At 37.0% G+C, this 13684-nt stretch overlaps 1 protein-coding gene and 1 long non-coding RNA gene across 2 annotated transcripts in view; one reads left to right on the top strand and one right to left on the bottom strand.

Annotated features, from left to right (window-relative positions):
- LOC105721560 (uncharacterized) overlaps positions 1-6084 on the top strand; it is a 91321-nt gene extending 85237 nt beyond the window's left edge. Inside the window, exon 3 of the long non-coding RNA XR_001108362.2 lies at positions 4159-6084. This is a non-coding gene — a long non-coding RNA (uncharacterized LOC105721560). The remainder of the gene's footprint in view (positions 1-4158) is intronic.
- Positions 1-13271, bottom strand: part of RAP2A (RAP2A, member of RAS oncogene family) — a 32993-nt gene extending 19722 nt beyond the window's left edge. The window contains exon 1 of the mRNA XM_012458634.3: positions 12937-13271. Coding sequence (XP_012314057.1) covers positions 12937-13250 — 314 coding nt within the window. The 5' untranslated portion in view covers positions 13251-13271. The remainder of the gene's footprint in view (positions 1-12936) is intronic.
- Between the last annotated feature and the right edge of the window lie 413 nt (positions 13272-13684).

Raw genomic sequence — 13684 nt, forward strand, 5'->3', positions numbered from 1 at the left:
ATGTGATCTTCAAAGTATAGTCATGCATGGGTGGGAGTGGTCAAATGATATAGGGCAGATCAATTGCAAGGGCAGTTGGTAGGTGCTCCATAAATTTGCCACATTTTAAGACTTAAGATTTATTCAGTCATCTTCAATAAATATTTTTTTAAGATCTTCACAAGGAAACCCAAAGGATCAACAGTACTCTTACCAAAATAATTTCTAAAATAACACGTTTATCTAAAAACGTGTTATTGTTCCAGATAACTACTGCTGCATAAAACTATCCCAAAACTTAGGAGCTTAAAATAACCATTTTACTATATTGCATGATGCCGCAGGTCAAGAATTTGGGCAGAACTCAGCTGGGCGGTTCTTCTGCTCTACATCATACTGACTGGGGTCACTCAGAGGTCTTTAGTTATGGTGGGCAGGGCTGGGCTGGAGAGTCAAAGATGGCATCACCTGAGACCTGGCATGTTGGGAAGAATGGCTAAGGGAGCTCCCTCCTCCTTTCAATCTAGCCTCCAGGCCTCTCTGTGCATTTTCCAGCAGCATAGCTGGACTTCCTATGTGGTAGCTCAGGGCTTCAAGAAACCAAGGTGGAAGCTGTTAGTCTTCTCAGAGATTAGGCCCCAAATTGGCTTAGTATCACTTCCACCATACTGTACTGATCAACGTAGTAACAGGTCAGCACAGACTCAAAGGAAGAGGAAACATCCTACTTCTCAGTGGAAGTTGTGTCAAAGAATCTGCTGCCATCTTTAATCAAGAACATTTAGTAAAAAAAAAAGTCATCTTTTAAAACTGAGCAACATTTCCAGTTCATGAGGATTTGTTTACCTAAATTAACGGTAGCAATAAAAAAGGATGCTGGCCAGGTCAAAGAAAGATACTGTTTATTTAAACAAGGTATCTCAAAAATATATGCACAAATGGGATTTGAACTGTCATGATTTAACAAAAAAAGAATTTGAGGTAACAGTCTATAGGGATCATAAAATTTATTGCCCACACTGAGATATGTTTGAGATGGAAAGGGGCACCATAAATAAATGTAAAGAACAACAGGCATAGACCTGAACTCTCCCAGATAAAAGAGACACACAGTCACCTTTGGAGAAAAGGGAATATATTCAAGCAGTGGAACTTATTCAAAGGAAAACAGATATGTGATTGTTAAGAAGCCACTCACTGTGGCCTATAAAGAAAAGCTTCAGGACTCATTACTTAGTAGGATATGCTGATGTAAGCAACAGAATAAATTTCCTTCCCTCCATAAATGTACAAGTATTGCCTTCAATAAAACCAAATGATGTACTCAAGGTGGCCTTAGGAATAAACATTTTCTGTCATCAAGAGTAGCCTTTTAAAATGTATACACTTCTGGGAGGCATCCTACCATAATTAAGGTACTGATTTGTCCGGCAGGGATGGTAAGCACATAGCATCCTGGCTGCCTGTCTCAGGACAAACGCTGCTGGTGGATCACAGCATTCCCCCAACTGAGCCCACACCCAGCAGCTGCATCTATTGAGATAATGCTCTGTTTACATCCTTCTTTAATAAAGGTAACAGCACTCCATAACTAGTTGGCCATTTGAGAGCAAGAACAGACACAGGGTTTATGCAAACATTATAGTATCTTAATGCTAGACCATTGTAAAAAAGTTTTGTTTATTGGTATTATGCATAAATGGAATTGACCATCAAGAAGTTATTTTCTCATCTTTTGCTCTTAAAAAATAACTAAAAATAATTAAGTCTACTTCATTTTCTGGTTAGCTTTCATGTATATATGTACGTATTTAGCTACTTAACAATAGCAATTCAGTCCTTCACTTTACCAATCAACATTACTGACTGCCAAAGTTTGTTTAGACTGTTGGTTCACAAAATAGAAAAAGAAAGTAGTAGAGTATAAGTGGATCACTGCGGGGGGAAGAAATTATATTTTAGATATAGGGAAGAGAAAAATGTACTAAATATACTGGTGTAGTCTGAATGCTTGTCTCCTGAAAATTCATAGGTTGAAATTTAATCCCCAGTGTGATACAATGAAGAGGTGGGGACTTTAAGAAGTGATTCGGTCATGATGAATGGGATTAGTGCCCTTATAAAAGGGATTTGAAGGAGTCATTTTGCCCCTTACACTATGTGAAGATGCAGCAAGAGACACTATCTGTGACACAAATTTTGCTGGTGTCCTGACTTTGGATTTCCCAGCACCTAAAACTGTCAGCAATACATTTCTATGGTTTATAAATTACACAGTCTTAGGAATTTTGTTACAGCAGCCTGAACAGACTAAGACATATACAAAAAAGGTGATTATATATAAATATAATTGTTGTCGTTAGTCTTACAGACAAAATTCCGAATTTCCCTAAATTAAAATGAATAAAAAATTCCTTAGAAAAGGTGTCCTAATAAGAGCTATGCTTTTGGTGGAAAAATATTTTGAAGCTTAAATATCAAATTTTCTTATCACACTGCATGTGTGTACCTATGCAACAATTTTGCATGTTCTTCACATGTACCCCAAAACCTAAAATGCAATAAAAAAATAAAAAATTAAAAAAAAATTAAAAAAATCAAATTTTCTTAAAAAATATATTTCTGTATGACTCAATACTGCAAAATATATACCCATTTATAGGACATTTTGGCACACCAGAAGGGCAAAGATAGTATTTTGTACAATTTATTCTACATATTGCCCAAGGCAATGCTATGCAAATGAGGTGGCTTAAATGATATTACCTGATGTTGACAGTGATCACTTTTATACAAAGACAAAACTTTTCTCAAATTGATTTATTAAAAGGCTCTGCCAACACATTATTACATCTAGCTAGCCATAAAGATCATTAAAATTATCTTCACTCTATGCGTAAAATTTGGTATTCATAAAGAGGTCTACTATCATTATTACTTTTTAAAAAGAGAAGTGTTAACAAATACTAATATTATATGCTGATTGCTTTTGATATCACATTTTAATATTTAAAATATGTGTATTAAAAATCATCACAATTCCTCCTAAGTCACAAAACTTTATTGCCACCATTTGTAGCCAACATGTTTATGTCTCTAGAGAAAGGCAAAGACACAAAGCACTCAAGGTCTATGCTATAAGTTCTATAACATAGTGTTAGAGCACTTAAAACACAGAGGAGAAAGCAATGGGAAAAACAAATGTTATACTATACTAGGTATATAATTCATTTGAATATAGTAAGACAATTGAGCCTAATTCCTAAGAAATCACCTGGAAATATACAGATAAAAGGTTGAGTTTCATTCCAATTTCTGTGATTATTGGTGACACTTTATCATTGGTATTTTAGGTTTACTATGTAAAGAAACACTTTACGTTCATGACGTCATGAGTTACATAATACCCATATTACAGATGAGGCTCCGAATTACATAACTAGTAAGTGCTGGAGCTTGGCGTTAATGAGATTAACATTCACTGTCTTCATAGATGAGAAGATGAGTACATACAATAAAATATTTGAGAATTATAATATATATAGTATTTATAATGTTCATTGGAAACCAAAAGATGAATGAATTTAGGACCAGGGGCCGTGGCTCAGGCCTGTAATTCCAGTGCTTTGGGTGGTTAAGGCAGTTGGATCACTTGAGGCCAGGAGTTTGAGACCAGCCTGGGCAAAACAGTGAGATCCCATCTCTAGAAAAATTTTTTAAAACATTACTTGGGTGTGGTGGTGCCTGCCCTATAGTCTTAACTATTCAGGTGGCTGAGGCAGAAGGGTCATTTGAGCTCAGGAGTTAAGATGCATCATGCATCATGCAGTAAGCTATGATGGCACCATTGCACTCCAGCCTGGGCAACAGAGCAAGACTCTGTCTCTTAAAAAAAAAAAAAAAAAGACAGATGAATTTAAAATTCTCCATCCAAATATAAAGAAAAATACTCTAAGATTTCATTTACAGAGAGAGCTGTAAAGATACTTAGTAATACGCATTGAATTATTAATGTAATGTAGTATTTCCACATTTGAATCATTAATTTTTAAGGGGCAGGCAAGCATGAGAAATAACACTTCTAAATGTTTGATTTTGCAATGTTTCTCTTGGGTAACTTTACTAAGTGATTTTAAGATATTTATAGTTATGGTCATCATCTATTTTACTGTCTTACAGGGAAAGCTCAATCAGTGTTATCCTAGATAGATGCAGAAGACCTCTACTTTGAGTTTTCTGAATCTCCTCAGCAACAGTTCTAGAAATGGATCATCCTGCACTCATGTATTCAAGTCTGAATACTACTACAACCTCCCCCCCTTTCTCTGTTCTAAGTTTTCACAAGGCAAGAGTTATCTTTTATTACTAGAATGAACAAAATTACATGAGAAATACATCTTCACATTTCTGATATGCACAACAGAGATAAATGCTTTCTCAAAAGATATGCTATATCTTTTTGTTCAGCGACTAAATGCTATCTTTCTTTGTAATACAGGTAGTACTTAGTAACTCACATTGGGAAGTACTTCATTTTCATAAGCTTACATAGCATTGTTGGAAACCAGAAAAGCAGGAGAGAGAAGATAAAAATATTAAACAGATAGTTCCATTTAGTTTTCTTAGAGTAAAACGTCCTAGTATAGCAGTTTCTAAACTATGTGTGATAAAATCAATTTGGTGGATCATGAAGAGCACTTAAAAACAATGAAATAAAATAGAAAAGAATAGAGAATGTAATACAAGCAACATAGTAAGTTTACTGTTTCATGAAATGTTGATTTCAGCTAGATGTATTTATTCCTATGTGTGCACTAAGTCACAATATAAAATGTATTTCTTACTGAGGGCCTGGTTAAGAAAATGTGAAATCTCCTGCTGAGTGGATCTACAGAAATAGAGAGATAGTTGTTAACTTTTTCCAATATTTGGCTTTTTGACAGCTAATGACAATTAAAAAATAAAAATTATAAGTCACCTTATTCTTCCCTAAATACCAATTTTGGTATGTTTTAAAATCTTGAACATATTATAGAAATAAAAGAACAAAAAACAAATCCCCATCTATCCAAGTATGCCAGTGAAAACATTTTAGCATTACAGTTAAGAATGTATCATTTAAAAGTGTAGTTTACTAGCTGCAAACTATCTTAAATAGCTTATTGAGATACTTTTCAGCAAGGTGTGATTAGAAGTACATTTCCAACTTTAAGTAACTAAATGCATTAAACTTCCAAAGACACCCAATGTTGACTAGTTATTAGGGCTCCCAAACCATAACTTCAGTATAATACACTGCTGACATATGATTCAGATTCCCAATAACCTTATTCAGATTCACATGCTTAAAAAAACATATTTCAGAGCAATGACCCTCAATTTAACTGACATTTATTAAAAATGAGGCTAACATAGGCGTTTGATTTTACTGGAGTTTTCTTACAAGAAAAAAAAATGATGAAAGAGTTGGTCTATTAGGTCCAACATTTCCAAAGAGGTTTCAGTCATTTAAAAGTACAAAGCTAAATCTACTTAGTATTTAATACATACCATGACAAAATCTTAGATTATGTATTAGCATCTTGAAATATTGTTTTTGGCTATTTTGATTACTTTAAACTTTACTAATACATTCATGCTTTACTTAACATACTTAACTGAAATGCAGATGTCTACAATTACAGCATTGCCATTATTGATATTATTCTACTACAAGGCTGAGTTTGATCTCATAATGTAGAAAGGCATGTTTAAGAAACTAAACTTTTCTCTGTCAGGCTGAGAATAATTTTTAGTGAAATGAACCACAACTGTCAAAGTAACAAATGAAATGGCAATATATAATACATGGCATATTTCCGCACACCATTAAAATTTCAAGATAAATTTCCTACATAAACACTATGTCTATACATTTCCTTTTGTAACTATTCAGTCTCCATAGTTTTACCTAGTTTGAAAGTCTACTCATATTCACACTCTTATTACTACAAAAAAAATTAGTTAAAACTCTTTTTACACCATAGGCCTAAAAATATACAAGTATGTAAGAAAACAGTTGGTAGGAATAAATGTAGAGAAACAGAAAAGAGGGAAAAGTCAAAACAGAAGCAAAGAAAACCCTAGAGTAAGGCATACATCCTTCCCTAGGGGCTAATGTTCTAAAGACAATGACTAAGAGAGAACTGAAAAGAAAAAATATCCCTGAAAAAAAAAAAAAATCCCTTAAGTACAGTGTACTTAATTTTATATAAAGATCCTTGCTTAAAAATATGTACATATACATGCATAATATATGCACCTTATTGTGCCATATGTAATTTCCAGAAGTTCACATACAGAAATTAAATCCCTAAAGTGTACTGCTACTGAAACTTTAGCAAATAAAAAGATTCCAACTTTGTTGGCTCTTCCTGTTGGTTGTGAAATCCAGAGTCATTTTTCTTAGTTTCTCTACCTCTTCCTTAATGTTCGATAATTATTTAAATCATTTTGGCCCTCTCTCCATTAAAAATAAGTATTAGTATAATTATTCCTCTTATTGTAGATTTGATACCATTATCATAAAATCTTAAACAGACAAAATTGTGAGTCACAGACTGCTGATTCTTTAAGGTTCATATTAAACTTCACCCCTTCCCTCATCACCCCAGCCAGACAAAAGTGTTCCCACAGAATGTTAGAGCGGAAGAGAGATCATCTCCTCCAACTCCAAACTGAGCTTTAAAAATGACAATCCTGGGGTGGCAAAAAGAAAACTATATACTGTAACCTGTAATTTTACAATGCAGCCAAAACAGAAGTTTCCTTTTCAGGAAAAACTTTTGGGCCATAAAAAGTGATTCACTGTACTAAGTTTCAGTTATGCAAGAGGAGTAAGTCCCAGAGATCCGTACAGCAATAGTACTTCTAGTTAACAATACCCAACTGTATATTTAAACATTTGCTAAGAAAACAGAGCTTATGATAAGTGTTCTTATTACAAAAAATGAATGAATGAATGAGTGAGTGAATGGACAGATAGAACAGGAAGAAACTTCTGGAGGTGATCGTTAAGATTACAGCATTGATTGTGGTGGTTTCACAGGTGTATGCTTATCTCTAAATTCACTGAGCTGTACTCATTAAATATGTCTGGCTTTCTGTATGTCAATCATACCTCAATAAAGTGGTTTTTTTTTTAAAAAAAGAAAAAATATCATGAAAACATTGAGCTCTTCAGGTCATTTTCAAAATAAATTTCAGTTTTTTGACCATCTAAATCCCTCTCATGAAAGATGAAGTGGGCACTCATAACTATTTTCCTCCTCTAATCCTGACTTACTAGTTACACTGTTTGTTTCATATTGACAGTGTTTGTAACACTAATATTCTGTTTGACAGCCATAGTTCTCACAATTCTTTAATATTAGTTTTGTATTTCAATAGATACAGGTTTCACCATCAGTCCTTATCTTCATGCCCAAATTCTTTGTTTAGATTTATGTCTGACTTTGAGGATTTGGTCATCAATTCTTCATAATATATACTTATTATTAAAAAATTTTCTTACTAATTCACCAGTACCAAAACAAAATAAAACAAAGTGACCCATCAGGTTCTGTATCTGGGAGGTCCAGCTTTGAATTAAGTTTTGGTACTGGGGAAGCGGGTATTTGTGGAGGAAAAAATGGCAGCAGAGCTCCAGAAGTTTCACTTACTTGGGACAAACATCTTTTGATGTATAATCTCATTTCAGCTCTCCAGCACCAAACTTTCCTGGGCCAAAGATCTTATGTGTAACAATTGGCAATATACTTCTATTTTAGAGTAGGCTTTAATAGCTACTTATAGTAAGGGGAAAAGTTTAAACAATCAGATAGCTCATTTGAAAGTGACCACTTAAATGATATATAAAGATTAATAATAATCTTTAAAAAACAACAACTTACTCACCTTGGGGAGTGTAAGTCAACCATCTTTTTCCCAATCTTAAAACACCCCACGCCTTCTCACCTACTGCAGTATATGAAGTCTGCACTGTGTATCTTACAACTCTCGAGTTCTATTCTTGGCTATATTCATTCATTTTCTCATTTCTATTCTTAGCCATATCCATTCATTTCTGTCTCTATACTCTACCCAATAGGTTTCATCTACTCTCCCAATCTGAACTATGCAGATGAGCCTGAGTCTTCATAGTCATACATAACCTGACCTTTCAGGCTTTATTCAAATGTTCTAATTACTTATTAGGCTGGCTATCTGGATAATTACCATCTCCAAAACTCAAATAATCTCCCCTAGCTATTCCTCCATAATCCTATTCATTCACTTCAAAATGTCAAGGTTACTTTTGACCTTTTCCTCTTTTTCTACCACTGAGTTTGATTAATTCATTCTTTACAACATTCCTTGCATCCCTTCTTTCCTTTCTGTTACCACAGACACCACGCTAATTCAGGATCTTCTCACTTCATATAAAAACTGGATTATCGCAACATTTCTGACGATTCCTCCTGTTATAAAACAGAGTAGTCTATTACCACTAAGCCACCTATGACAATTGTGATTATGGTCCTTGACTACAGGATCAAGTCCAAAGTATTTAACCTTCAGTAATTTAGCTTTAAAAATCTTCACCTTACCTCCCCTCACACTTCTATATAAATTCCATGTTTTGCCAATCTGCTCTATTTAACCATCCAAAAAACATATTCTATGCATTTCCTGTGCCATCTCCTCCATCTGGAATATATCATGCTTCTTATTCTTTGAGGTTCCTATTAAACACTGCCCCATCTAGAAGTATTCTCACAGAAAGTTCGAACTGAAGGAAGATCATCTCCATCTGCAAAATAAACTTTAAAAAATCATCTCCATCTATGAAATCAAAATGTTTAGGAAAACTGAGACCAAAGGACAATACAAATACTTTTCTTTGTGAACATTCATTTTTTCCAACATTTTTGTTTTATTTCCTATGTGCTAGGAGCTGTGCTAGCTACATGGGCTTAGAGTTTTGTGAGAAAGGCTGACTACCCATAAATTATCATACAAATAATTAAATGTGGATAAGTGCTTCAAAGAAAAGGAAAAGGACAGGATATGTGTGATTGAGGGAAGAGGTGAGGCATAAAGTTAGTCTAGTAACGGAAGACAGGAAGGGGGTTCCTTTGGCTTGAGAGGGCATAGAAGGCTTCCCTCAGTGGGAAAAAAATCTTTTAACTCATCTATGCCTAGTGTTCCATTATTGGAACACTAAGCTTGTGGGAGTTATTTATATCCTGCTCAAGGTCATTGCCAAGGTCTGATTTTTCACACAAAAAGTTTGCAACCTCCAGCATGAATGGGTTAAGCAGGGATGAGGGTGAAAGACTGAGTAGGAATTAACTCTGCAAAAAGGTAGATTTCTACAGGCCAAAGGAGAGCCCAGAGAAAGATACTTTCAAGAATTAAGGTCTGGGTGTAGAGTAAAAGGAAGGCTGCAAGAGGTGAGACTGCACAGGCAGGGAGGGGTGAAAGCAAGCTGGGCGGTGGAAGGTCATGGTGAAGATTTCTGGACTTTAGCCTAACAGCAAACAGCTTTTATAGCACGTTCCAAGAACTTCAAGTCAGGACCATGGCTGATCCTGGGATGGGTAACAATAAGAAAAGCAATGACAAAAGCAGACAAAAATTCTAGTTTTATTTCAACTGAAAAACATTTCCTGTATCCCTATCACTCTTCTTTGTGTGTGTCATCTCACCCAAAATCAAATTAAGAAAATAAAGCATATGAATTTACAAATATAGCCATTTTCAGTTGATCCACTTGGCTTTGACAAGAGGTCGTATATGTATGTGTAGGTATGTACATTTATAGACACTTAAGGGAGTATGGGTCAGGTTTCTATTTCTTAAAAGTGAAACATTCCAAGTAATAGCAATCCAATGAAAAGCTCCATTTGTTGTTTAGCTATGCATTAGTGCTATCCTGTACCTGAAATTAAATGTTCATTCTCATGCCCTTTTCCATAAGATACTTCATAGGGAAAATATTTCAAGAGAATACCAACACCATTCTTCCAAGGATTATTTTAACCTCATTGCTTTTTAGCCTCACCTTGTCTATACTAAGTAATGAATTCCAAAATGCAATTACAAATTTATTTCTTCTAAAATTACATTGACATCAAGGGTAAAATTTAAGAAAGATAAATGACAACATTATTAAAGAATGACAGCTAGGATTTTTTGAGCAATTTCTGTGTACTAGGTATTGTTTTGGGAATCTTAAAATATATTATCTCATTTAATTCTGACAATGACTCTGGGGTGCATGCTATTCTCTATTTCACAGATAAGGAAACTGAAGCTTAGAGAAATAAGTGTAAGCATTTCCCCAAATCATATATACCTTGGACCCGTATTGTCTAATATGGCAGCCTGAGCTGCCATATGGACATGTGTGGCTACAGAGCACTTGAAATGTGACTTGTTTGAATTGAGATGTACTATGTCAAATACATACTAAACTTCAAAGACACAGTATAAAAAAGTAAAACATCTCATTAACAGTTTTTGAATACTGACATGTCAAAATGATTCTATTTTAAATATAGTGGGTTAAATAACATACATTATTAAAATTACACATTTATGTTATTTTTTTAAAAGTCATCTAGGAATATTAAAATTGCATATGTGGCGCACATTATATCTGTATTGAAAAGTGCTGACCTAGACCTAAAGCTGAATATTCAATTTGCCAGTAGATATCAAGTTGAAAGACTGGTAAAGAAGAGACTACCAGCATTCACACAGATCTTGGTTTAAATGTCCTCTCCATCAATGATGGGAAGCCAGATGCTGGGGTTAGGATGAGGAGTAGTAGTACCTCACTACTATTATATTACAAAGACGCACAAGTGAGGGTCCAAGAGGTTCTTACATATACAGTGGTTGAATTCTGGTGAAAAGAATGTATGCACTCTGCTTCAGCTGATCAATTATGTTTTTATATCAAGAATGGAGACTAGTGAGCAAAATGGTATCTGGGCATGCAGAATTTTACTCTATTTTTTTCCTCTGGGTCACAGTGAAAATAAATAAATTGTTCCAATATACTGAGTTTAGACTAACCTATAACTGAGAAAAGTAATCTGCACTAAATTATAAGAAACTATAAAATTATGTGGACCATATTATCCAACAATGTTTTGCCATATTTGTTCCCTAGTCTTGTGTCAAGAAGTTAGCCATGGGTATGTGGCTTTATCAGTGTATATACACATCATCCTATCTTTATCCCTATATATCTAAATGTGAAGGGTGAGGCAGTTGGAGCATTTACTTAGATTATCTTTTGATGTATGTATTTGGCCTAACAATGACATGTGGCAACGTATCAGACTACCCTGCAGTTTGTCTGGTTTGTTTCTTTTTAATTGAGTGGTACTGAGGGAAGGGGTAATAAGGATTTAAGTCACTTAAATGTAGCCCCTTAAATGCCATCCTCATTCTAAGTTTAACACCGGAATTGTTCATCTCTTAACTATAAACATTTAACTGTAGGAAAATGAGACTGGAGAAGTAAAAAGCTATCAAATTCACAAATCTTAGCAGCAGAGACCACGAAAATACCTGCTTTATTCTAGATTGGAATTTAACACAAGGATGAATAACACGCACGGTTTTAGTTCAGCTATTAAAGTGCATACTCAATTAGTTAAGGGGGGGGTGGAGCAATGGAGAGAGGGCCTTCTCTTTGATCTCCTATGTTGCATTATAAACCCACTACTTGTAATGAATTTTTGAGCACCCCCTGGGTACACATAATTTGATCCTTGCTCTTTCAAAATGAGTGGACTCAAACTGACTTACAATGTCATTGCGTCTACAATGCACTTAAAACCATCTTTCAAAAAAGGTCTTCAGATTTAGGGTCCAGGTAGAATAAGGCAGGAAAAAAGGACACCGGAATTATCAGCAGGCATTAACTAACAAGAACTAGATAAAACAGTAATGTGTAATTAAATAGCAATAAGAAAAATTTGCCAAAACTTTTAACTAAGATATTATCACATTTATAATGCTTGAAATTACACAGAAAAATATACTAAGTGAATTTAAGAAAAAACAAACATTTTAAATCATTTAAACTATTATCTATATTTCCAAAATGTACACTTTAAAAAAGAATTTATATATATATAAAAGCTTATTAACATTAACTTTAAATTAGCTAATACTTGAGTCACACTTTTGAAGCAGGTTCTGTTTTGTTTCCAGGAAGTGTTTTTTTTTGTTTTTTTTTTTGGAAGGGATTAAGAGGACTACATTAAAACAAGCAAACAAAAAACAGTTAAGCTGCATTCTTTTCCTGTGAATGGCATATTTGTACTCCTTTGTGTTAATATTCTCGAAACCCACTTAGCTTATGTCTTCAAATAATTTGATAATCTGTCTTTAAAGTTTTGCACTAAATTAAGAGACTTCATTTTTGTAAAACGCCTTGGAACCATAAACCTTTAACGAGATGAGAAAGGTCTCTTTCCTCTGTACTTGACATTACTGTATAGGTGTGTGAGCAATTTTTGCTGTCAAACATTGCAAAGGCAGATTTTTTGTTGTTGTTCAATCTGCAAATATCTCGCCTATACCTGCACAGCTCCTCTCTTCCCAACACAAACCTACCCACCCCTTTCCCCCTGCAAGCTTTAAACTTTGTTTCCTTGGGGGCTCTGTACAAGCGCTGCTAACAATGTCCAAGAGACAAAGAGCTCTTCTGTGGGCTAACAAGATGCCAAATTTTAGTTGTGAAACAAAGCACTCAAATTTGAGATTGAGGAGGAGGAGCAGAATGACAATAGTAAAGCCTCCAGCTCGGAGCCACCCGCCAGACAGCCCCCTCCCCAGGGCCCGGAGCGGGGAGTTCTGGCCCCGGGACGGTGACTCCCGGGTGCAGCCGCCAAGCCCCCTTGCGCCCTCGCTCACCGCTTCACGCGGATGATCTGGTCCCGCATGGGCTTGATGTCCTGGAAGCTCTGCTGGTTGACGAGGCTGTAGACGAGGATGAAGCCCTGGCCGTTCTTGATGTACAGGTCCCGCATGGACGCGAACTGCTCGGTGCCCGCCGTGTCCAGGATCTCCAGCACCGACGGCGACGAGTCCACCTCGATCTCCTTACGGTAGAAGTCCTCGATGGTGGGGTCGTATTTCTCGATGAAGGTGCCGGTCACGAACTGCACGGTCAGGGCGGATTTGCCTACCCCGCCCGAGCCCAGCACCACCACTTTGTACTCGCGCATCGTCCCTCTGCGGCCGCCGCCGCCGCCGCCGCCCGCGACATAGACCTACGCTGGTCGCGCTGCGCCCCCAGCCCCGGCCCCGGCGGCCCGCCCCGCCGCCTCCCGCGGCCGCCCCCACCTCACGGGCGCGGCGGCCCCTCGGGCGCCGGCGGCGGCGGCGGCGGCAGCTGAGGGAGCAGCGGCCCTTGGCATGGGCCGAGCCGGGCGGCGATGCGGCCCCGTGGGTGCCGGCTGGGACTGAGGGCGAGCACGGAGCGGGAGGAGCGGGAGGAGCGGGAGGAGCGGGAGGAGCGGGAGGAGCGGGAGCCGCCGGAGCCGCCGGAGCCGCCGAAGCCGCCCGAGCCGCGGGCCCGCAGTGCCGCCCGCCCCGCCCCTCGTGCCTCCACGCCCAGATCCCCGCCCGCCGCCGCCGCTACCCTCAGCACTGGAGCGCG

Source organism: Aotus nancymaae, unplaced genomic scaffold (genome assembly GCF_030222135.1).
Source record: "Aotus nancymaae isolate 86718 unplaced genomic scaffold, 86718_ANA_hifiasm-v0.15.2.pri h1tg000048l, whole genome shotgun sequence".
NCBI classification, from domain to species: domain Eukaryota; kingdom Metazoa; phylum Chordata; class Mammalia; order Primates; family Aotidae; genus Aotus; species Aotus nancymaae.